Genomic DNA, 26,923 nt, shown 5'->3' with positions numbered 1-26,923 from the left:
ATGGTGTGATCACTGACCTAGAGCCAGACATCCTGGAATGTGAAGTCAAGTGGGCCTTAGAAAGCATCACTATGAACAAAGCTAGTGGAGGTGATGGAATTCCAGTTGAGCTATTCCAAATCCTGAAAGATGATTCTGTGAAAGTGCTGCACTCAATATGCCAGCAAATTTGGAAAACTCAGCAGTGGCCACAGGACTGGAAAAGGTCAGTTTTCATTCCAATCCCAAAGAAAGGCAATGCCAAAGAAAGCTCAAACTACCGCACAATTGCACTCATCTCACACGCTAGTAAAGTGATGCTCAAAATTCTCCAAGCCAGGCTTCAGCAATATGTGAACCGTGAACTTCCTGATGTTCAAGCTGGTTTTAGAAAAGGCAGAGGAACCAGAGATCAAATTGCCAACATCTGCTGGATCACAGAAAAAGCAAGAGAGTTCCAGAAAAACATCTATTTCTGCTTTATTGACTATGCCAAAGCCTTTGAGTGTGTGGATCACAATCAACTGTGGAACATTCTGAAAGAGATGGGAATACCAGACCACCTGATCTGCCTCTTGAGAAATTTGTATGCAGGTCAGGAAGCAACAGTTAGAACTGGACATGGAACAACAGACTGGTTCCAAATAGGAAAAGGAGTTCGTCAAGGCTGTATATTGTAACCTTGTTTATTTAACTTATATGCAGAGTACATCATGAGAAATGCTGGACTGGAAGAAACACAAACTGGAATCAAGATTGCCGTGAGAAATATAACCTCAGATATGCAGATGACACCACCCTTATGGCAGCAAGTGAAGAGGAACTCAAAAGCCTCTTGATGAAGGTGAAAGTGGAGCGTGAAAAAGTTGGCTTAAAGCTCAACATTCAGAAAACTAAGATCATGGCATCTGGTCCCATCACTTCATGGCAAATAGATGGGGAAATAGTGGAAACAGTGTAAGACTTTATTTTTTGGGGCTCCAAAATCACTGCAGATGGTGACTGCAGCCATGAAATTCAAAGACGCTTACTCCTTGGAAGGAAAGTTATGACCAACCTAGATAGCATGTTCAAAAGCAGAGACATTACTTTGCCAACAAAGGTTCATCTAGTCCAGGCTATGGTTTTTCCTGTGGTCATGTATGGATGTGAGAGTTGGACTGTGAAGAAGGCTGAGCGCTGAAGAATTGATGCTTTTGAACTGTGGTGTTGGCGAAGACTCTTGAGAGTCCCTTGGACTGCAAGGAGATCCAACCAGTCCATTCTGAAGGGATCAGCCCTGGGATTTCTTTGGAAGGAATGATGCTAAAGCTGAAAGTCCAGTACTTTGGCCACCTCATGCGAAGAGTTAACTCATTGGAAAAGACTCTGATGCTGGGAGGGATTGAGGGCAGGAGGAGAAGGGGACAACAGAGGATGAGATGGCTGGATGGCATCACTGACTTGATGGACCTGAGTCTCAGTGAACTCCAGGAGTTGGTGATGGACAGGTAGGCCTGGTGTGCTGCAATTCATGGGGTCACAAAGAGTCGGACACGACTGAGCGACTGATCTGATCTGAATGACAGTGAAGAGCAAGAGTGAGGTAGTATGCTTTTAAGGTGTCTTAGTTTGAGTTATTTTTGCATTTTAATAAATAAATTTATATACCTTATATTTAATGAATATATTTTATTTTAGATTATTTATATATCTGTTGGCTTAGATGCCTATGGAACATCTAATCTAATAAATATTAAATTTCTAGTAATTTGTTTGCAATCATTGATATTATGTATGCTAATACATATATAAATCATATACATCTGGAAGTCTGAATCTTGCAATTACAATAACTAGTATCTATTATTTACTATTGTCCCAAATAATTTAAATATAACATGTTTAATATAAATATACATTGTCTATTTACATTTGCTGAACTTATTAAACAAACCAATTTAGAAATGTCATAGAATTAAACAAAACTTCTGACATGTAAACATTGTGTCCCGTTCCTGAAACAGATGTAGATATCTGATAAAAATTAAAAATTGCTTGTTGGAAAGCTGTCCATAAATAAGTTTCATCTTCATCAAAACTAAAAATATATTGACTCTTCAGCTTTTCTAGTCTGACAACGCAACACGATCAAGCTATGAAAGTGAAAAGTGCTAGTCACTCAGTCATATCCAACTCTTTGTGACCCCATGGACTGTAGCCCGCCAGGCTCCTCTGTTCATGGAATTCTTCCAGGCAAGAAAAGTGGAGTGGGTTAGCTTTTCCCTTCTCCAGGGGATCTTTCTGATCCAGGGATCAAACCTATGTCTCCTGCCTTGGCAGGCGGATTCTTTACCTGTTGAGCCATTAGGGAAGACCATCAAACTATAATCAAATATAATAAAGACAACAGTGAATGGATCCATCTGTATCACTGGTAACATGGCTGTTAAAACTGTTTCATTCTTTGAGACACATAAAAACAATTTAGCCAGTCACATCCAATAATTTTCATGGCTGAAAAATAAAATCACAAAATTCACTGAGTGACGTTAATCACGGTTGTGGTCAAAACTTTTGGTAAAAGTTATTTACAGTGTGCATGGCTGAGCATGCACTATTTATAGATACTTGCCAATTTATTACAATAGGAGATATATATCTATTGTAATATATACATAAGCAAATATACAACATACATTACATATATATACCTCCTTTTAATAACTTTATGAGGAAAAGTATTTTTCCCAACCTGCAGATAGGGAAACTGATGACATGCGGGTTAAACAACTTCTCCTAAGTTGTACTTTTTTAGCAAGGGTGGTACCAGTATTTGAATCCAGGTAGATTCATAATTCAAACTATTTCATTACACTGACTTCCAACTGTGCATATATATAAAATTTCACATATGAATTTAATTGTCTCATTTTCTTAACTGAGTTTCTGTCACTTTGGGTTGTAAATGTATCACTCTTAGGAACTAAGTTAACACATTGGGCTTCCCTGGTGGCTCATATGGTAAAGAGCCTGCCTTCAGTGCAGAAGAGCCAGGTTTGATCCCTGAGTCGGGAAGATCCCCTGGAGAAGGAAATGGCAACCCACTCCAGTATTCTTGCCTGGAAAATCCCATGGATGGATGAGCCTGGCAGGTGACATTTCAAAGGGTCGCAAAGAGTCAGACATGACTGAGCAAATTCACTTTCTTTCTTTCATTTCTCATATCATTGCTAATAAAACTACCCACCAGCTCTTCTTTCTTTGTGGAGGCTCAAATGTTTTGAATTACTATTATATTTTTTCACTTTAACACTAAAAGGCAATTCAGGTTAATGTTTTAAAAAGTATCAATTTAATACTGAATACTTAGAAATACAGTACACAGATGCCATAGAAATATAAAATGCATACAACTAGCAACTATTTTATGAAACTTTAACATGGAGGGTGACATTTTCCAACAAATAAAACTACAGACAAAAGTACCAGATATATTTGAGGTTTCATTTTAAATACCATTTAGTCATGCAGACAATTAGGAGGTTTTTAAAAAAATAAATATGACAAATATATGGATTTCTGAAGTATAAATTGACATACAAATCTATATATTTTCATAATATTTTTCATTAAAGCATCTTTAAAGAAGCATTCTGGAACATGAAGTTGAGAGCTCAAATTAGATGAAAGGCATGAGGTTTTATAGAATTGAGTAATTCACATACCAGATATCTACATAAAAGTAAATACAAAATTGCAAACATATTTGTTTTATCCTCCAAATTATCAACTTCATAAAAATTACTTACTGGAATAATTATTATAAGACAAAATTCCCAATTCTGAATGTTAGTAAGGAAACACATATAGGAACAATATGAGAGTTAATTCTTCCTTCTGAGAAGCATATATAGAAGCACACAGGAACAATAATGAGTTAATTCTTCCTTCTGAGAAGCATATATAGAAGCACACAGGAACAATAATGAGTTAATTCTTCCTTCTGAGAAGCAGTGAAGGAAAGTGTAGCATAATTAACCCTTGGGGATTGTCAAAGCTTTCCTAGAACTCCACAGAGTAGGTTCTTTTGTAAAACAGCAAGAACTAAAACTACATCCTCTTACTAATACATAAACCTACGATAAGCTTTTTTTTCTATGATAAGCAAACTTACAGATGCTTACAATGCTGAAACAAGTTAGTGAACTGGGCTAAAATATCCCTACACCCCATTTCCTCAAAATGGCAGCTCCAAAGGAAAAAAATATTAATTCCCTTTTTCACCTGAACAGCTTGAATAAAATTTGTATTATGAATTTAAAGAGAAGAAATAATCTTATACCTAAGCAAGCTTGATGGAACTTAAGATGAAATAAATACTAGGTATCAGAACATATTCCTTAGTTAAGTTAAAGCATCAGAACTTAATTGGATTATATCACTAGTTTAAAAGTTAACATGGGAGACAGAAGAGGATTTTCTTGAACTAATTTAGACTAGTGATCCTTAACCCTCACTATGAATTAGAATCACTCTGAGAGCCTTTGGAGAAACTGACGCACAGCTTGACAATAAGAAATTCAGACTGCACTGTTGTAGGGTGGGGTCTAGATGATTCTAATATGAAATGAAGGTTTAGAAACATGATTTGGAAAAATTAATTACAGTGAATTTGATTTAAATAAATTATTCAACATGATAGGCATTAAGTTCTAATATGGAGAACAATTTTTTTTCTGTAAAAATCATTAGATAATATTAATATATATTTTGAAAGTTACATAATTTTATTAAAATATTATTCAAAGTTTTTATTCTGGTCTGCTGTCATAAAAGATTGCCTTCTACTTTTCACATCTATCCTCACTTGATATTATAAGAAGACATTAAACTCAAACTTCTCAAGATATGTGCAGAGAATGTAATAACAATTTAATTTTTCAAGTCATAGTATATGAGGTATTCTCCATCATATATCCAGAGTAACAAAGCTGTGATTTAAAAACTGAAATTAGGTATTGCTTTAATGCTTTAGTGAATCAAAAATGCACGACCACTGTCGTCAGTGCTCGGTTTATATTGCCTAAAACATAATCTATGACAGAGCCTCAGAGAGCCTAGTAAGAGTGGGTCTCTAATGCAGACCATGTTTCTTATGAGTATTTATAAAACATTTAAGAAAAAAGTTACAAGAATGTGGTTTTTGAAACATTAGAAATTATCTCAAAGGAACAGAAATAGTTTTTGAAATGCTACATTATAAGTTAGTTACTATTCCAGGATGATAGCTTGACCTTTAACATTTTAAACGAAAACCAACTATATTAGTATTATAAAATGCATTTTACTCATGAAAAAAATCAGATTTAAATTAATAAATTGGATTTGTATCTATTCTTCAAACAATTTTCAGCTTTAAATGTGCTAAGACCAGCAGACTAATTTGCTAATCCTATATTTGGCTAATTACCATTTTTTCTAGCTGGACAGCAGGCCAAAAATGATGAAATTTTGGTTAAACTATACTAAATGCCCTGGAAGCCTGGCATGTTGCAGTCCATGGAGTCTCAAAGAGCTGGACATGACTGAGCAACTGAATGATAACAAATATGTATGCCGAGAAAAAATGCAATAGCAATTTATTTTCCATACTTGATGGAATTAAAAGTGTTAAGAATTTTATGAAAGCTCAGTAGTCAAAATAAATATTTAATAAAAATATACACCGTAACAAGCTATCAAGCACTTAGTGTTTAAAAATAAACTTTGTCACACTGTTTTGCCTTCAGTTAGACAGAACTCAATTTAGGTATCTAATTAAGGTGTGTTTTGGAAACAAAATTAAAATTCAAGTAACTCTAGAAAGATAACACTAACGTGAAAGAGAATCTTACTACATTTTTAACTCAAAAGTTTAATGAAGTTATACTTACTGGGATTTCTCAATATGTCTATGACCCTAAGAAACAGGACAGTTTGGGAAATAAAAGTCAGGGTCAATGATTATGTGGTGATTATGTGGTTCATGCTGTGAAACTCAGTACACAAATCAAAGTCCAGTATAAATGAGCACCATCAGAAATGTGTGTGTATATACTTATTTAAAACTTTCCCTGATTAAAAATTGCCATATAGATAGGGAAGTTAAGGACAAGCACACAGTTATGAAAGTATTAATACATTCTAAAGCTAACATGTCATATGACTTATTTTAAAATGTTTCATCTGGCTTTCCTTCTAAAAATCAAAAAAGAATACAAAGTGAAGAAAGCCAGCCAGTATTCTTTTGTAGTGCAAAGTCCCTTGGTTAAATAGAAGGTTACAAAGGGAAAAAGTATGTGTTCAATAGTGTTTTCAACTCACAGTCAGACTCCAATAGTTAAAGGAAAATATGGTTAGCTAATCAATGTGAATTCACAGAATAAACCAGCACATGTTGGATTTGCCACCATGGGATTATCATTCAGACCTCAGATTATTTTCAATTGAGAGTAGTCAATATTATTCTGCTGAAAGAATCTATCTACCTTCTATAAGAAAAGATACAGATTTGCCACCTGTGATTACTATTTATGCTACAGTTCCCAAAACTCAAAAAACTACTGTCAAATATAAAACATATCCTGGGGTAATGAAAGGGTCTTCAATGAAAATCTTATTTTGATACTACGTAGAGGCAGCTCATGAGAGACTCTTAGTATGCTCACTATTTTCAAAGCTCTCAGTATAAGTAATCACATGATATAGACTGAAGTTCTTTGAAACCCTGTCACATGATAAAGAGTAATGCTATTCACCATTTAAAATACGTTCAATCTCTTCTAGTCTTTTTAAAGCAGCAACTCTTTTCTTCTCAATTTCTTTGATTTCTTTTGTTGTTTTGTGGGGAATTTCTTTGTCTGTATTTTTTCCTAATTGTTTGCTGGCTTTAGATTGACTCTTATTATCATTTGTTTTTATTATCTGTGTAGGTCTGGGCTCGCTTTTTATTTCTTTGACATTTTCAGTTGGAATTTTATCTCCTTCAACACCTGAAGTCTTACCAGCTGGGAATATAGGTTGTTCTACAAAACTAGATGAAGAAATTTTATCCCTGACTATATTCAAGTGGCGTTGAATATATTCTTCATGTGGTGCTAATGCCAATGTTTCAACCAGGCATCTTTCAGCTTTTAGTAAGTCCTTCTCTTCAAAATAAACAACACAGAGATTGTGTTTTCCTTGCACATTGCTTGGATCCATCTCCAAAATCTTTTCAAAACATTTTTTTGCTCCACGTATATCTTTCTTTTGATTCATCAGGATGTCTCCCTTTAAAATGAGACCCTTGATATGATCAGGATAGTATTTGAGTAATTCTTCCAAGACTGGCAAAGCCATTAATTCCTTTGCAGTCTGAGAGTACAGGAGAGCCAGATTAAACAAAGCACTTCTGAAGTCAGCTTGTAATTTTATGGCTTTCTTCATCCACATCTCTGCTTCAGAGTCCTTTTTGTCATCCATGGCAAGCATTCCCAAATTGAAATAACCATTAGCATCTTGTGGCTCTTCATTTATATAGCTTAAAAGTCGTTTTCTAGCTTCAGGTCTGAGTCTAACTTCTCCTAAGAATTTTTTTAAAAAGAAAAAAAAAAATTATATCATTAGCAAATGAGTAAGTCTGAGGTAAAAAATGGAGGTGCAGATATATATCTAGATTGTAAAAACATAGCATCAAAATAGGTGATGGACAGGGAAGCCTGGCGTGCAGCAGTCCACGGGGTTGCAAAGGGTCAGACACGACTGAGTGACTGAACTGAGCATCAAAACAACTAACTGGTGTATCTAAATTAAAAAGCAGAAAGCAAAACCCTCAAAGTTTTCATAAGAAAAACAGTGTGTTTGATGCACTGGATTGACAGCGCATTACAAGTAGTAAGAGTTCCTCAAAAACTAAAAAAGGGTGAAATATTTCCTGATAAGTTTAGATTCTAACTGGGAGTTGAGAAAGAATACAGAATTAAGAGGAAGGTGCATGGAATTTGAAAATAGAGACATATATTCAGTCATGATTCTGTTAATATTATGACTTTTACTCACTAAAATAATTACTTGTCTGGGTTAATCTATTGAATCTTCTAAGAATTACATGAGATATATACAAAATGCTCAACAAATAGTAACTATTTTGGATAAACAAAATGTTTCAGTCTTACTAAATTAGATATATTTTGTATGTTACTTAAAATTTTTTAGGAAATTTCAAATATAAAAAGAATACTATTATATCTAAAGCCTATAAATATCAATTAAGATTCAGGAAGCAAACATTTATTGAGATGATTTCTACTGCAAATAAGTACCAAAAAAATTTCAACTTCTACAACTATACACCCCAGGGTTTAATCTTGTGTTAAATTATAGGCACTTTTCATGATTACTAAGGATAGCTAACTTTATAAAAACATTAGTTTTCTAAATTAAGCTTTTCTGAATGCCAAGCATAAAGATCTTTATCCTTTTATTTGATAACATGATGATTAAAGAAGTCTGAAATAAATCAGTAGGCTTAAGTTCTTGTCTTGGACTACTTACTAACCTAGCCATATGAAGTTAGGGTAGTTAATACATTTATTTGGTCCTCACTCTCTAATCTATAAAATAGATGACTGGTAGAAATAAACTCAAAGACTCTCTTTAATTATAAAATATGATTCTTACATTTTTTGCAGAAGTTTTATGAAAGTATTTAATAATTAATATAAAGATTTTTCCAAACATAAAAATTAAGAAAACCATAAATTATATATACTGCCTTCTGGAGCAGAACTAAAATTCTGATATATCAAAGATCCTAGTTTATTGTGATGAATAATTTGGTTTTGCTAATTTATATAAAATATAGTAAATTATAATAATATCTCAGAAAACAGTAACACTGGATATAACATGATATTGAAAATATTTGGACTTATAGATCAAGGGAAAATAGAATACTATTTTGTTTAAAACATATAATGCTCTTGACATCCTAGAAATAATAACTTAAAACTTTTTTTTTTTTTTTTACAAATTCAGATTATTTGAATAGTATGATATTTATGCATAAGAAATATACTTCCAGGCATAAAATGACAAAATAGATGAATAAAGTATTGTTAATAGACTGTCTGAGAAGTCATTTTTAGCATATACCAGAGAAATTAACATTTAGAATGACACATATGCTAGGGTATATTACCTGAAAGGTTTACGTTAAGTATTTAAAATATTCTTCTTATAACTATTTATGAAGTTTTGATAAAAACCATCCATTCATAAAATGTTTGCTGGGGTAACATAATATATGACTTTACCATATTTCAAACTAGAGTATGTTTAAATATAGAGAAATTTTGAGAAAACATACCTGATTCTTGCATTAATATAGCAGAATTAAATAATGCTAGTTTATGCTTTGGATTTAGTTCTAAAGCATGATTAAAGTTTTTCAGCGCATCATTTGGTTCCTTAAGTTCAATATGAACAATCGCCAAGTTGTACCAAAGATCTGCATTATTTCTGTCCAGCTCTAGGGCTTTAAGATATGCTTCTTTTGCTTTGGCAGGTTTATTCATTTTTAGAAGCAATTCTCCTCTGTGGAAAAACACAAGTTTTACTTATACTATCATGTCAGTCTGTAGATACTATTTTCACAAGTTTTAAGCTTTTCCACATATTCACAGCTTTCCTTTTAACTTAGGTTCTTAAATTTTTTTTTTCAAAAATAACTATCTGAAACTGTCCTTACACCTAAACACATTAATTTTGAACATTTGGTTTGATATGTTTTCAAGTATTATTAAAGAAGGAAAAAACATGCCTGATTCTAGAGGGTAAGATATCAGGAGGTATCCAAAAAAGGGGAACAGAAGATACATCCTTTGAATATATCTTGAAAAACAGCAGACTAGTCCTGCATAAGAAAAATGGTAGCAACTAGAGTGGGAGATCAATTTGTCAGAAGATGAGTAGCATCTGGAGAAGGAAAATAAACATAGTAGTGATGGGGAAATTCCAGTATTCAAATCTTTGTTAGCAATGTCTAACTATAAAAAAAAGCAGAACATTTGAAATTGTTTACCCCTTATAATTATTTAGTTTTCTTCAATGAATTCTTAAAAGAAAGGAATTACAAAGCTGATCTGGTAGCATGGAAGGGCAATACTGCCACCTGTAGATACTTTTGAGGAACACATCTGGAAATGATGATCAGTCTGAAAATCATTCTAATAAGGTTATATTTTCTGTTACAGAACTTAAAAAGTCATTTTTACATATGTGAAAATCAATTTAAGTACTGATATAGAGTCAATTTTATTTTAATACAACTCTTTCCTAAAATATTAGCATAGGCATGAAGTCAAATGAGCTATTAATATTCACACTTCCTAGAATGTGTCCAAAATATTATTTTTAAAATAAATGCAAAGATTATTAAGCAATTCTCTATAAGTTTACTTAAGACAGTTTTATTTATTGATACAACCCCAGTAAACTTAGTGAATTTCAGCAAGTACTAGATAATGTTGAAGAAAGACAGCTTTCAGCTTATGAACAGATTTTATTTCAAAAACTTGAATTCTGAATGCATTTTCCATGTAAACAATGTGATAAATTATAATTAGGTTTCTGGAGCAGGCTTCAAAACAAAGTTTAAAACAATTTTTTCTCAAGTATAACACAAATGATAACATTTACATGAGAAAATATCTAAGATTCTGACACTTATTGCCAAATTTTTTTTACTAGCAACTGAAGTGTCTTTGTAATAAAATCATAAATAACCAGTCAATTCTCTTAATAGTTGGATATTATATAATTATTTATTTATTTTATATATAATGATTCCATAATTATACAATGATTTCTTAATCTATAATAATTAAGAAGTAATAACTTCTTACAAAAATAATTATTTTGTTACAATTAAGAAGCAATTATAAAAGGTAAATTTTGGTTGTTTTAGGTAAAAATGAATTTGGTGTTGAGAAGCAGAAGAAACCAATGAGCTTTTCCTACCCTTCCTTTTGTATAAATAAATCTAAGTTTGCCGCTTTAAGTTATGGATTCTCTTGTCAATTTAAAATAAATTAAATTTGTTAGTCTAAAACAAGCTATGTTTCTATGCTCTTGGTTGTCAACTAAGATTTACTAGAAGAAAAAAAAGCCAAATTAGTGAAGATAGCCTAAATGTATATGCAGATGAAGCTTCCATCTTTTATAGTGAAAACCTAAAGCAAACTACAATACCTGCTAATGTAAGCCTGCTTGAAGTCTGGCCTCATGCTTATTGCTTGTCGGTACAGCTGATCTGCTTCTTCTAGTCGGGACTCATTTGCTCGGATCAGGTTGGCCAGATTAATATAAACATTTAAATGGTTAGGTGCAATTCTGGCTGCATATTTTTTACCAGGAATAATCTGTTAATAAAAAAACAAACATTTCTACAAGTTGATATTTCAGTACCAAATAAAATCTGAAGTAAGAAGTCCTAGAGTCTTATTTAAAACTTACACAGAGTTCGATGCACGATACTGGATGCTTGGGGCTGGTGCACTGGGATGACCCAGAGGGATGGTATGGGGAGGGAGGAGGGAGGAGGGTTCAGGGTGGGGAGCACATGTATACCTGTGGTGGATTCATTTTGATATTTGGCAAAACTAATACAATTATGTAAAGTTTAAAAAAAAAAAAAAAAACTTACACAGAGCATAAAAAGCTAAATTGCTGTATTAAAATAAAACATAAAAATATGAAATAACCTGCAGTATTCACAAAATATAAGTAAAATAATGCTTTGACACAATGACGGATGTATTTTTTCATTCATGTTATCTCAGTAGATTATCATTAGATTTTCATATATGTGTTATTTTATGAAGTCATATAAATCAGAACTTCCACAGGCTAAAGTCCCTTAGTACGCTTGAGTCAGACCAGGAACAGAACTCAGGTCTTTTTCCTCAGTCTAGTATATTTGTTACACCATGTCAACTTTCAAGTTGTCAGCAAAAATGTTTCCTGGTTGTGACAGTGGGGTAGTTAACTTCAGAGCTTTACTAATTCCTCACTTGTTTGCTGGAGTTAAGACATAAAAATATCTAATTAACTCTAAAAGTTATTAGGTATAATATATGTGAACCCCAATTCTCAATGAATATAATAAATTATATCTGATAAAAATCCGCTGAACACAATTTAACTTTAGAATCTTAGGACTGAAAGAATTCTTAATGTATCATGTGGTGTAAGTGTTTTAAAAACATTTATCAAACTATCAAAATCAAACTATCAACTCATTTCAATATTGCTACAGTATTAATACAAACTACTACTGAGAAAATTAGAGCCCAATGTAAACTATCTTTTCTGATTACACACAGCTGATAAAGGGCAGTGTCAGATTTTGTAACTTTGTCTTGTGACATCCAAGAAATCTGGTACTTGTGACATTATAGCAACTGACAGGCACAAATATATATCTACTCATTTTATCACTTTGCTTTGTTCATTTATTTTTTGATAGGAGTTAATGTTTACTGCTTAATGTACATAAATAAAATTCTTTTCATTTAAAGTCACTTAAAGTCATAGATAACTTATAATAAAAAATATCTAAAACTCATAATTTCATAGATTTAGTTTTCATGACTATGAACTTTTTAAATTATGAGCTAGATAGGTAAATGCAATCTTTTATAACACAATAATAGATGGTTCACTGGACACCTTAATTTTAATCCAAATTAAAGATGAAGATTTTCCATCTGGATAATTCTATTCAATATAAACATCCAGCAGACATGACACAATAGGAATAATTTTTGACAACTTACCTGAGGCATCAGCGACTTAGCTGTCATATAAGATTCTTCAGCTTCTTTGGTTCTATTTAAATTTTTGTAAGTTCTTCCTACATTCATGTGGGCACCGATATCATCTAAAATAAAAAAATCATTTGTTGGCAGATACACTAACTAGTGTCCAGTATAAACTAAGAAGACACGTTTCGAGCAACAAACAACTAGGCAAAAAATGTGAAGCAGGCAATAGGTCCTGCTTTCTCCTTAAAGCTCTTCTAACACAACTTACTATAACTTATGAGCAAGGCTACACTAGAAGACTATTAAATAAAGTACTGGAAGAACAGAAACTACACATATGACATGAAAAAACTATCTGAATGGTTCCTGGAAGGGTTAAGAGATGAGACAGGAGAAATAAACATAATGAAGGAATTGACGTTTTTTTTTTTTCTTCACTATATTTTACTGTCCTCTACTAAGGCTTCTATTTCCTTAATCACATGGCTATGGAATTCACTAAGAAAGTATGGCTCAACTCTAAAAGTGAAAAGGATCACCATAATTCCCAGAATAATCTCAAGTATTATAAATTGCAAATATGCATCCATGGTGGGAAAGGGGCAAAGAGACTGAAAAACTTAGAAACTTTAAAAAAATTTTTGTGAATATGGTTGGAGTGTAAGTTATCAGGTTCTATAGTATTATTTAAGATGCAGCAGCCCAGCTCCCTTAAATGATGATATATTACCATATAATCTAATTAAAACTTTTAAAAAGGTTGTGTTAGTATCAGAATGTCAGGAACTTTTGTCTCATTTTGTGATACAGAAAATTGAGCCCTCAGCAAATTTGTTCAGAGACAGAAAAATATGCAATTCAAATTATAAAGATATGAGGGTTCACTGTACACTAGTTTTAAGATATACTTTCCAGTAAATATTTCAAAGGTTTGGAATAAAGATAGAGAGAAGGATCTTAATTTAGACAAATTTTACTCAACATGAATCTCTTAACAGACATGACAAGGTTTCAAATTATGATTACTACTTGCCTGTGACACCGATGATGATTTTGCAATTGTGGAATAGTTCTCTGCCTGCAACTCCCAGGACACATAGGGGCCAAGCATATATATCTTAGGCATTCCCCTAGGAGGAGAGTAACAGTCCTAAGATCTTGCTATATTATGTTTCAGGTTGGCAATTGTGTGTACTGCACAAAAGCTGTTAGATGCCATACAGCTTCAGTTAGAGAACTAAGGGACAAGATTGGGGAAAAAAGGTTGATTTTTTTGTTTTTAGATACATTACTGAATCTCTTGGGGTTTCAGTAGGGGGTCAAGTCAAAAAAAAAGAGAAAAAAATGCTTCCCAATACTGGCTGCATTCCGAACACTTGTGTAGCTTTGAAAAATTCAGATATCTTATCCCACTCAGTTCTATCAAAACAGAATCTTCAAAAACAGGACTGTAAAAATGTTTTTTAAAGTTTCAGAGGCAATTCTGATGTAGAGCGAAGGTTGAAATATACCGCATTACCAAGAGTATATAGAGTTTTGCTCTTAAAAGCTTTTTTAAAAATTTACTTTTTATTGAAGTATAATTGTATTACAATGTTGTCTTAATTACTGCTGTACAGCAAAGTGACTCAGTTACACATATATAAGCTTTCTTTTTCATACTTTTCCATTATGGTTTATCACAGGATATTGAATATAGTTTCCTATGCTATACAGTAGGATCTTGTTTATCCAAGCTCTTTATTTTTTTAAACATCATATAAATCTATACCAATTACTCTAGAGATCAGAAAGTTACCCAGAAAAAACGAAAGAGTGTACAGGCCCTGAAAAAATTAATTATACAGTGAAAATTTAATCTAAGAAAAGAATAAACTGAAAGTTTAAGTAAATAGTGCAATTAGGTCAGCTAAGTATTTAATATATCACTGAAAGGAGCTCCAATTAATCTTAGAAAAGAAAGAGGTTATCCATTAGGATGAAAGACAAGGCAAATTACTACACACTGGTCAGGTTCTTAGAATTATGACAAGGAGATATAGATGAAGACTTCAGACACTCAGTAAGACATCCTTACTTTCTCAAGGAACAAAGATAGCAATTAGATAGCTTTTAGCATCAAAAGAACTACATGACACATCTAAAAAGAAAAAATGAAAAAACACAATTTTTAAAGCAAATTTCTTTATAAGTTACAAAGTTTTAAGATTCCAGGAGGAAACAGCCTTACTGTTAAAGTAAATTTAAATTTGGAAAAAAAAAAAAGGTAAGCAAGCAGGCAAAATATAAAAATCAGTTACATTTGAATGACTAAGAAGCTACAGAGTTTCAAAAAACAACCCTGCTATTGTGAGTGCACTATCCAAACCAAAAGCAGCATGAACCTGGCAGTCTGTCTTTAATTCAACATAAAGGAGGACTGGCAGACATCAGGCAACTCTGTGCCGAATAATTCTTAGCCATAAACAGTAGAGCTACGTATTCTCGCACTGATAGCCTAGGCATCTGTGTTGCTTTCCCATTATTTCCTATGCACAAATTTGTCAATTTATTTAAAAAGATAAATTATAAACATCTGGAAACGTCTGAAAACTTAAAAAATCATTCCCTTCTTGATGGCATCAAATCTGAACTACAGGCCCATGATTGTTTTATGATATAAACAGTGTCAAAGATTTGTTGGAGTTAGATAAAAATGAAATTTTACTGATTTTAAGGCAAAAATAAACCATAGGGGAAATCTGGTGTTTCCTGAGAAAAATCCACTCTCATAATGTATTTATGGAAACTTTAATTCTATTCGAAAAAATTTTAGCTTGTGAATTGATTTTTTAAAAACACCCGTAACCATCAAAACAAACAAAAACCCATCATCAATTGTTTGTCTAACATGCATGTCACCTGGTTAAAGACCACTCTGCAGTTTATACTCTTTTTCTGGCTAAGCAAGAAAAGCCTTCAGATTGAATGTCTTCTTGTTTTTTTAAAGCTACTTTAAATGTTAAGAATCTCTATTCTCTGTGATCCTACACTTCTCTAGGGTTTTAAATACTACCTACATGCTTGTTACTTCAAATCTTATCTTTAGTCCTGACCATTCATTCCCCTTATCTCCAAACTTACAGATCTGTCTCCATCTGCACATCTAATAGGGACAAAAAGACTTGATTTCCTCCTCTCCATGTTGTTTCACCTGTCAAATCTATCTATGAAGAACATAGCTGAAAAACACAGAATGAGCCAGAAGTCTCTGAATGCCAAATTCAGTGTTTCTAAGATTATGTACTTTTTCATTGTAATAAATGAAATACAATGAAAATACATTATAAGTGAAATACAATAAATCATTGTAATAAATCATTTGCCTATTTTTCTAGCTCATTGCTTATTATTAATAGAAATAGCAACTTTGAGCGGATGGTAGGTAAGTCATACTAAAGGAGATAGGTTTAGTAAGTATCTCAAAAACAGCCAAAAGTGACAACTGACAATGAGAGGAAAAATGATTTTAAACTAAACATCCATAATTACATCCACTGGTGAAGAACCCGCCTGTCAACGCAGGAGATACCAAAGACGTGGGTTTGATCCCTGGGTTGGAAAGATTCCCTGGAGGAGGGCATGGCAACACACTCCAGTATTCTTGCCCGGAGAATTCCATGGACAGAGGAGCCTGGCGGGCTACAGTTCATGGGGTCGCAAAGAGTTGGATACGAATGAAGCTACTTAGCACTAGCTTCTGCTGCTGCTGCTGCTAAGTCGCTTCAGTCGTGTCCGACTCTGTACGACCCCATAGACGGCAGCCCACCAGGCTCCCCCATCCCTGGGATTCTTCAGGCAAGAACACTGGAGTGGGTTGCCATTTTCTTCTCCAATGCGTGAAAGTGAAAAGTGAAAGTGAAGTCGCTCAGTCATGTCCGACTCTTAATGACCACATGGACTGCAGCCTACCAGGCTCCTCCATCCATGGGATTTTTCAGGCAAGAGTACTGGAGTGGGGTGCCATTGTCTTCTCCAACTTAGCACTAGCATGCAGCCCTAAACACAATTTCATTCAGTTTCAACAATACAATGAGACAGAAATTACTATGCCAATTTAAGATAAGTCTGAAGGGGCCTAAATACCATCCTAAGTCTCAAAGTCCCTGCACGCCCAGCATAAAGATGACTTTGCTTCTCTAAAAACTCCTAGAATGAACCTAAAAGGCTTTAGAAAGCAATGAATTAAAACTGCCAGTTAGTGACTGCTGACTGTATAAAACTGTGCTAGATGATGCAGTAGGTACGAAGATGAGCCAGATGTTCATGCTACCCCTAGGGAGCCCCACAGTTTAAATATAACATACATATTTTAAATAAATAAATATTTTAAATAAACATTTAAATAACAGATATCACAGGAAAGATATGAAAGTTGTAAGGAGTCTTGAAGATGAGAAACATTTGCTTCTAATTTGAAAGACAGAAGGGTTTTTTTTCCCTCTAATAAGAAGAGAAGCCATGTGAGATGGGTTGCAAGAGATGTGTAGGATATGGTAGAAGGTAGATTGGAAGGAAAGGAGAAGAGAGAGTTCTAGGTTCAAACATGTTCTAGGTTCAACATGAACAAATGCAAAGAGGTGAGGAAGCCCACCACATATCCCCTATATTTCAAGAAAAAACTAAACTGCATGAAGAGCCAGGGGAGATAAAACTGGAAAGACGGCCAGACCATCAGTTACATATTTCTACAACAATCTCTAACTAGAATTCAGCTTTGCCTTGGGGAAACTGGTAGTTTTTCCAAGTGATGACTGTGATGTTTTTATCTTTTGCAACACTGGGCCTGGAGTTAAGTGTCCTAGATCCATACCACTTGCAGACCACTGCCACTCCTTAAAACCACTCCTTTCTGAATTTCAGGTCATTAAACTCTGTTATCCACTATCCCTCCTTACTGTAGTGACCAATTGCAAGCTTCTGGTTCCTTGTTATTCTCGCCTTCTCTCCAACATCACACAGTTGTCACAGTTCTTTAGTGGTTTCAAATCTATGTAAGGTGTATCTTCTAATACTTGCTTTGATATCCTTTCTTTCAATGATTTTCACCACCATTCTCCTGTAATTTGTCAGTTCAATGGTCACAGTCTTGTCCAGCAGAAACATAGGGGGCCATGCACAGCACTCCCCACCCTGCCAGTATATTGAGAAATGTGTGTGTGTGGAAGTACTTTCTGGTTATCATGCTGAATGGAAAGTAATGAGTTTATTTGGTAGGTGGGGGCCGTATTTGGTACATACCCTGGAATACAGACAGTTCTGCATACTTGAAATGCCGACAGCATTTCTACTGAAAACAAGCAATGCTCCAGCTAGACTGTCCTCAGAAGCCAACAATTTCAGATCTATAAACCACTGATCTGATCATCTTTTCCTCATGTTTCACCCTCTCTCACATCTCTTCATAACCAGTTTAGACTATGTTTCAAAATTCCCTTAACCCTTTGTTTAGTAATACACATCTGACAAAATCCTAATCCTATTAACCAAATTCTCTGTGCCTGCCTATACTATATATAAAGTAGTGGGAGAAAAACATAATCACATCAATCAGTTTAATTTTAATTAAGCACTGCTAACCTCAAGAAGTGGAGAAGGCAATGGCACCCCACTCCAGTACTCTTGCTTGGAAAATCCCATGGACGGAGGAGCCTGTTAGGCTGCAATCCATGGTGTCGCTAAGAGACGGACACGACTGAGTGACTTCACTTTCACTTTTCACTTTCATGCATTGGAGGAGGAAATGGCAACCCACTCCAGTGTTCTTGCCTGGAGAATCCCAGGGACTGGGGAGCCTGGTGGGCTGCCGTCTATGGGGTCGCACAGAGTCGGACACGACTGAAGTGACTTAGCATAGCAACCTCAAGAAGGGTGTTACAGCTGCTTGGCAATCACACTGCATTTTCCTAGTCTATACATTTTCCTAGATCTTCGTTTCTCAACACGTGATTCATGGGCTAAGTATCACTTAGGAACTTATCAGAAATACAGAACTTCAGGCCCTACTCTAAATCGCTATACACCAGAACATGCACCATTAGATCTCCAGGTGACTCACACACACATTAAAGTTTCTGAAGCCATGTCCTAGATGACTACTTCAGACTCTCTCCTGGTCTTAGATCTCCAGAACGTCCTTTCCCTTCCCCACAATCTACTGTTGATTCTGCTTTTTATGTCACTGAGAAAACAAGCAAACAATAACTTTCAGAAGTTATTTGTCTGTTATTCACCTGCCTATCTATATCCATGTTTCTACACTCTGCTTTCCCTGTTACTATATGGTAACTACCGGTTCAGCTGACTGAAATCCTCATCCTGAGTATCAGATCTTAATTATCTATTCTCATCTATTCAAGAACACTGATCCTTTACTCCGTTCCCCAACCCTGAATTACTACTTTGCCCAACTTCAATGCACTAGTCACATACATGCCTTGTTTCTTTCACCTTTAAAAAAAAAAAAAACCCCAAAACCCCAGCATCCTACTACCCTCTCTTGACCCCACACTCAACACCAACATTTCTTACCAGTTTTTAATATCAACTGTCTCCAGTTCTTCTTCTACTCTAATAGGCCTTTGTATCTATCATTCCACCAAAATTGCTCATCACTGCCATCCAACAAATCTGTATTTAAAAACATCCCTAAATGTCTGATATAAACAGCTCTAACATATAACCCAATTCAAAAAATAAGCTAGCACCAAACATTATAGTATTCAAGTCAGCTGGAATAAAGCTTGAAAATAAACTCCACCTACTTTCTACAAATATAATCAAATTTTCAAAAAGAAAACAAACTATTAACAATAGCTTTATTAATCAATAATGCTTACCTGGCTGAACATGCGTAGCCTGTAAGAAGTATTTCAAAGCTCTCTCAAAGTTTTTTTCATTTTCCAGAGCATGACCCACATTATTCCATAATTTGGCATTATTTTTATTTACCTTAAATACAGAAGTACAGATAGAAATTAGTTAAATTTTTAAAAATGAGTCTAATTAACACAGGTTTTACTTGGTATACTATTAGGAAAGGAGTACTCCACAGAAATGTCTATGAATGGATGAAGGCAGTTCAAAGGTACAAACTTCTAAGTTATAAGTAAGGTCTAAGGATGCAAATATATAGAACAGGGAATACAGTTAACAGTACTATATTGCATGTTTGAAAGTTGATAAGAAAGTAGATTTTAAAAGTTCTCATCACAAGAAAAAAAGTAACTAAATGAAGTTATGGATATTAATTTATTTTGGTAATTGTTTTATATATATATCTAAAAATAATTATATTATAACTTTAAAGTTAAGATGAAGTTATATGTCAATTATATCCCAAAAAAACTGGAAGTCATTCAGATTTCTTTCAGGAAAAAAAAAAGTGTATGTACATGTGTGTGTGTATATGTGTATATATATATAACTCCATATATATAACTCCAATTAACACAGATAACTGTCTGATATATTATTAGGAATAGACTTTTCCATGGAGATGAAGAAGGGGTCAAAACGAAAATTGCTTCATGAAATTTAACCTCTCCTCCCTTTCAACATCAACATGCTAAAACTTCAGTTCATCTATTTTATATATTACAATTTTACTTCATCAAAGCATAGAGTTGTTTGAAAATTCCTGCTCTATTATTTATAGTCTTTTGGGAAAGAAGGAATTTGCACGAGAGAATATGTTTAAACACTGCACTGATGACTTATTTTGAGGCTTGACATAAAGCTATTTATGTAGTCTATTAGAGTAATGGGAACTGTGCAGAGTACAGAAACAGCCAAAAAGGAAGTTAAGAGTTTAAAGATTTGAAGAAAAGGAGCAACTGAAAAAAACATCTTTGCTTATAACTTTTACAGAAAACAAATCATATGATTTTTAAAAAGAACTTTTCTCATTTATATTGTCCATTCCATAGAGATGCAACATCCCTCCTTTCTGCCAGTTCCTATCTTTCTTATAGTTTTATAACCATTGGTTATCCTCAGTATGATAGGGCGCCATTTTCTGCCATGTATTTTATTTCACTGAATCTAAGATGCCACCATGCCGGGGTCCAGCCCTGGCTGATCCAGGGTATTCGAAGCAGGGAGGGCGTCGGCGATCTATTTAAATATTTTATCAAAGATATAAAGAGTAATAGGATGAGGATAGCTCAGTAGGAAAATTCAGTGGAGAAAAGAGGCTGAGTAGCTTGGTTTACACGGGAGACCAATAAAACTTCAAGACAAGAAGCTTGCACCACTTACGTAAGCCGCAGGCGTCCTTCCGTTCTCCCGAAGGAGAGGAGACACTGAGGCCTCCCCGGTCGGATCTTAGAAGCCCAGGCATAATTAGTAAGCATGGCGGGTTCCACGCTCCAGATGGAGACTCAACCAGAGTGAGAAAGAGAGCGACATGGGGAGACCAGTATTTCGAGAAACTGATCCCAATTCTTTATTTTCCATGGTCTACTTTTATACACTGAGATGTTATGCAAAAGTCATGCAGGGTCAGCATTCCTGACTTTTATCAAAGTCAGGTGCTTCATACAAATGTATACAGAGGTCTTAGGGGTGTTACATCATCTTCTGGCCAGGGGGGCCTGCTGACAATTTATGACCCTCTCCTTGTGAGAGCGGTCAGTCAACCAGGACACTTATTTCTCCAGGGGTGATTATTCTTAAAACAGACACTACCCAAATAAAGTTACATTCCTATAGGGTGAGGGTGTAGTGGGTTTTAGTTAAGGAAAGAATTTACTTAGCCTAAGGTCTAATGTGATTAATATCAAAGGTTAATACTTATTTCTTCTATATATTCATTAATGTGTGTAAGGGCAGGGGATGTGGAGACTTAGCAACAAACATTGGCTCAACAAATGAAAAACCCTTCACCAATACAATTTCTAATCAGCCCATTATACTTATACTAATAGTTTTCTAACTTTTCTAAGGAACCTGTTTTTAGAAGGTTTAAAGCATCTCGTGCCTCTCACGGTTGGGAGGCTGTGAGCAATCACATGCGGCCGGACAAGCCTGTCAGGCAGGCTAGAGAACCTTCAGAGGAGTTTGTAGGTTAAAACACTCTTATCATGCCCAGGAATTATTATTAACTGGAGCTCTAAGTTAACTCCTTCTCTGAAAGAGGTGGTGGGGGACAGCCCCCCGTAAAGTCAGAGGTGTAGGTGAGCACAAAGTAGTAAAGTAGGCAGGCTCTGGTTATGGGGGTAGATGCTTGAGGAGTTCCAGGGGGACTCCTGAGGTTCGATCCTGCCTTTGCGTATGTCGAGCCTCCTTCCTCATGACCTTTGTCACGGGCGGAGTACCTCACTCTGGCCCCCAACATCACCAGTTATAAGGCTCATGGTTATCTTATATATCATTAAGAAACAAAAAAGGTCATTAATTGTAAGATGCCTTTCACTGTAAGATTTATTCTGATTTCAGACATGTTAAAAGGTTAAAAAAAAAAAAAGTACACCTTAAGAACAAATGAAACAAAGTATTCACATTTAAACATTTTATCATTTAAGCATCTAACAATTGTATAGCATTTGGGGAATTATTCATATATGCTCCAGACATACAACTAAGACTATTCAGAGCACTGGTTATGGTGTAGATTATACAAAGAACAAATTGTTTTTATTAATTTTTTGGTGAAGTATTTAACATTGAGAATTAATTGTCAAGTTAAAAGTAAAGTTAGAACACCGTAGCAGAAATGGCAATAAGAAATAATTGGTGATATATTTTGAATAACATTTTACCTTCAAGGCTGACATAAACAGCGTATATTCAGACTCCCAATCCCAATTCCTGTGGAGTGTTTTTAAGGCATGAGTGAATATCACCAAAGATAGACAAACCCAGGATAACTTTTTAAATACACTGTTTAAGGAAGAAAAAGCAGAACAAAAAAACATTGTCTTCATCACCAAAAAGAGGTAAGAAATATGTTAAATATCTCTAAATGTTGTGTTTGAATTCTAAAGACTAGGGACTGTTCTAATAATCATCCAGCTTGAGAGAGAATAACACCAAAAAAAATTATTTACTATAAACACTACTGTATAAAGTTCAATGACAAAAAAACTGATAAACCAAATTTTTAATTGTGACTTCTTAGAGTTCTTTTGTATCATTACCTATAACCTGAATATTCTTAGTGGTGTTTATAAAGGGTCAATCTCATCCCTGGCTATATTTAAAAACATTACCACTTACAATACACACCACAGGTTATCATGATATTCTCCAAAGAATCTTACTTTTTTGTGTGTGTGGCTGTGCTGGGTCTTCGTTGCCGCGCACAGCTTTCTTTAGTTGTGGTGTGCAGGCTTCTCAATGTGGTGGCTATTCTTGCTGCAGAACATGGACTCTAGGGCACATGGGCTCAAAAGTTGCGGTGCATGGCTTAGCTGCCCTATGCATGTGGGATCTTAGTTCCTGAACCAGGCATTGAACGTGTCCCCTGCATTGGCTGAGGGATTCTTAACCAGTAGACCACCAGGGAAGTCCCAGAATTTTACATTTTAAAAAGCTAGAATTATTCATTAAAAGTCATAGTAAAATTAACCCTTTATAAAATAGATGCAAATTACATAGCTTTAGGTTAATCACTTGGGACACAATTTGTCACTTACAAAATGATTGTTATACTTCGATAATCACTATGATCTTATTTGGTATTAGTAGTATTAATGTTCTTTGAGCTTTTGCTTTTTGCCTCAGTTACAGAGTTCTGTTTCTTTCTTTTGATAGATCCACTTAACCAGGATAAGAGTGCATGGATCAGAAGGACCATGGACATGAGAGATAGTCAGATATAAATTTAAATCAAGACTCTGCTGTTTACTAGCTGTGTGTTCTTGCATAATTCAGGTAACTTATATGAGCTTCAATTTTCAAGTGTGCAAAATGAAGTTAAGGGATGTCTAGATTAAACGAGAAAACAAATCTATATAGTGTATTACAGAGCTGGCACACGGGAGGCACTACAAGATAGGCAGTGATTATAACTAGATACATCTACGAGAAAGTTTAGAGTGAAAATTGTAGTCATGGATGAGATCGTCAGGGAGAACATGCAATGTGAGAAAAACTCTGAGAAATAAAAAAACATTTAAAGAGCTGGTACAACAGGAAGAATCTGAAAAGAGGCTGAGCAGAAATGAGCACAGGTGGTGGAGAGTCAGGACAGAGACTTGTACAGCTGCCAGGGAGATACACTTTAAACCAAGCACTGACTGGATTTAGCCACAAGACTCAATGTGTTACATGACAGTAAAGTGATGAAGACAAGTCAATTCTGTGGGTTGAAAAGGGACAGGAAAGTAGGAAAAAAGAAACAGTGACTATTTTTTCCATATACAGTCAGTGATTATTCTGTTCCTTAGCAGTGAGTTCAAACATGGTGGTTTCTATGAAGCAAGAAATTACATATTGCTTTCCATATGCATTTTACATGTATTAATCCAATATGACTCATTTAAGAAGACTGTATCTTAGTTCATTACATATGAAAGCAGCAATGATCATTTGAAACTTTAGTCTCAATAATGTTCTTTGTAGCATCTGTGTCTGAATGAAAGTCTCTTATGTGTTAGACTGCAAAATAAAATTGTATAAATATGAGGAAAAACATAGATAAGGTAGGAGTTAAGGAGCTAAGGAGACTATCAATGTGAAAAACAAAAAGGTTAAAAAGATGACATAAAAATAGGATAAACATTTTAAACACTTAAATGCATCATACTAAATTCTACAGTTAGTAAGCATTAAATGCACTAACATTTTAATTCACCTTTTGTTTGATATTTTCTGCCATCCATGGGCTACCAAAATACAGAACCCCATGCTAGGAACATATAATACTCGCTCAGCAACAACAAATCCAACTGGGAAAAAAAGATTTGATGCAGGAATAAATGGTAATGCCATTAAACAAAGCGCCTACAAAGAGAAAAAAGATAATTTATTAAATTAAAAAATATACACACATCAACAGTCAAATCCAAATATTTTATCATTTAATCTGGATAATGTACTGGTGGATCAATTTTAATAACACTATAAAGAATACTGATTTAAACATAAAGAAGGAAACTTAAGGATGGTAACAATAAACATGAGGATGTATGTCAGCAAGGTGAGATGAAGTCTTCCTAAATAGTATTAGACCTTACACCTCAGCCTCATCAGATAAAAAAAATTTTTTGAAAATATATCTAAAAAAATTAGTAATTTTTATATATCTAACTAATGTGCACAAAGAATCAGACACGACTGAGCGATTAACGATTTACATAACTTATGTGCACGTGGTAAAAACAAACTGACAGGAAAAGATATTAGTACTACTACTATGTGTAAGGAACACTGGAAATTGATAAGCTACATCTCAAACAAGACAGCAGGCTACTTCTACACGTTACTTCAGGGCTGCTCTGCATAGCATTCTGATGGGTCACATACATTTAAACGACTTAAAAATAAAACTGGCCCCTTTAAATCAACAGTCATTTATTCCATAAGAATTTCTAAATTTCCAACACTGTGCACTGTGTTAGAAATAAACATCACAAAATGCTTAGACGTTTTTGCCATTTTGAGAATGGGATGGCATATGGTTTCCAGATTATAGTCATTACAAAAGATAAGACAAAATAACTAGCACACAAATAACTTATGGAAAGAAATAGGCTGGTTGTCAGTAGGATATCTGTTTCCATGGACATCTGCTTCCATATTCTGTTACTCTGATTTGTTTTATAGTACCTTGTGGAATAAACATGTTGTTTTTTCAATTTCAGAAGTCTGAGAGTCTTCTAATAGTTTGAGGAAGCAATGTTTTTTATTATACATTACTACTGAAAATCGATGTAGAAATGTAAATAGTGAAAAGAATACTTTCTCCATGAATCACAAATTAATAATTTGTAATGATCCAACACTGAATCTGAAGAAAAGCACTACCATCAAACTGCTCACTTATTATCAATTTATAAGTCTGAAATTTTAGTGCTTTCTTTTTAGTCAAAAAGGTAAAACATTAAGAGTGCATAATTCACTTTCCACTTCCCAGAAATATTTGACAAAAACAACCAGGTAGTTGTGAAACAGAGGTATTTGTTCCTAAATACATGATCCTTTTAAAAAAAATTCCCTGTTAATTCATGGATGCCCTAAAGCAATTTCATTTGAAAGAATAAAAAGTGTTAAATTCATCTAAAGAGGCATCATGGATTGATGAATAAGCTACATACAAAAAAAGCCCTCTCTCAAAAAAAAAAAAAAAATCTATTGATTCTTCAATTAGAAATCTCAATGATTAACTTACTCAGATGTTCTAATACACTGTTAATGTATGCCAACCAAGTTAACTATAATGCAATATCTTTTCAGAGAGTGGAAAGAGCAAAGAGTTCTGGAGGCAAATCTGTTTCACTTTTTATAATAAGGTAAACTACTCCAATCACCTTGTGACTCCATTTTTAAAAATAAATAAGCGGGATTATTAACTACTTATACTATTGAGATAAACATGACATCTTATTTACTAAGTGCCTAACATACCGGTGCTTGGTAGATATTCCTTTGGTCTACTTACCTCTTTCAGATATCTTCAAATAATATTACCATTAAAAACAGTATGTTTAGTTTTATACATACATATTAATTTATTTTCAGACTATTTTCTATTATAGACTATTACAAGCTATTGAATATAGTTTTCTATTTTTTATGTATAGTATCAATAGTTTGTATCTGTTAACCCTATACTCCTAATTTATCCCACTTCTTCCTTCCCTTTCCCTTTTTTAGATTGCTAAATTGGTAAGAGTCCTGTCCAACTCTTTCACGACTGCATGGACTGTAGCCCGCCAGGCTCTGTCCATGGGATTTCCCAGGCAAAAATCCTGGAATGGGTTGCCATCTCCTACTTCAGGGGATCAAACCTGCATCTCCTGGGTCTTGCATTGGCAGATAGATTCTTTACCACTGAGACACCAGGGAAGACCCTTCACCTTTGGTAGCTAAGTTTGTTTTCTACAAAACTAACAACACAGTATTATAAATCGACT

The 26,923-nt window shown here is 34.2% G+C and overlaps 1 protein-coding gene across 3 annotated transcripts in view; it reads right to left on the bottom strand.

Moving 5' to 3' along the window:
* Positions 1-3,290: 3,290 nt before the first annotated feature.
* TMTC3 (transmembrane O-mannosyltransferase targeting cadherins 3) overlaps positions 3,291-26,923 on the bottom strand; it is a 52,080-nt gene continuing 28,447 nt past the window's right edge. The window contains exons 8-14 of one of the 3 annotated variants that reach the window (XM_086403771.1): positions 24,643-24,791; positions 22,607-22,727; positions 19,685-19,796; positions 12,819-12,922; positions 11,233-11,402; positions 9,350-9,576; positions 3,291-7,565 (exon numbers count right to left, since the gene is read on the bottom strand). In XM_086403771.1, coding sequence (XP_086259897.1) covers positions 6,751-7,565; positions 9,350-9,576; positions 11,233-11,402; positions 12,819-12,922; positions 19,685-19,796; positions 22,607-22,727; positions 24,643-24,791 — 1,698 coding nt within the window. In that variant the 3' untranslated portion in view covers positions 3,291-6,750. Of the gene's footprint in view, positions 7,566-9,349; positions 9,577-11,232; positions 11,403-12,818; positions 12,923-13,405; positions 13,937-19,684; positions 19,797-22,606; positions 22,728-24,642; positions 24,792-26,923 lie in introns of those variants that run through there. The other 2 variants (XM_086403773.1, XM_086403772.1) reach the window with 2 other exon arrangements.

The sequence above is a fragment of the Bos grunniens genome, chromosome 5, assembly GCF_055505025.1.
Source record: "Bos grunniens cultivar Pamir isolate PY7600 chromosome 5, Bosgru_T2T1.0, whole genome shotgun sequence".
In the NCBI taxonomy this organism is placed as follows: Eukaryota; Metazoa; Chordata; class Mammalia; order Artiodactyla; family Bovidae; genus Bos; species Bos grunniens.
Note: the sequence above shows the minus strand (reverse complement) of the source record. Positions and strands in the feature narration are given on the sequence as shown.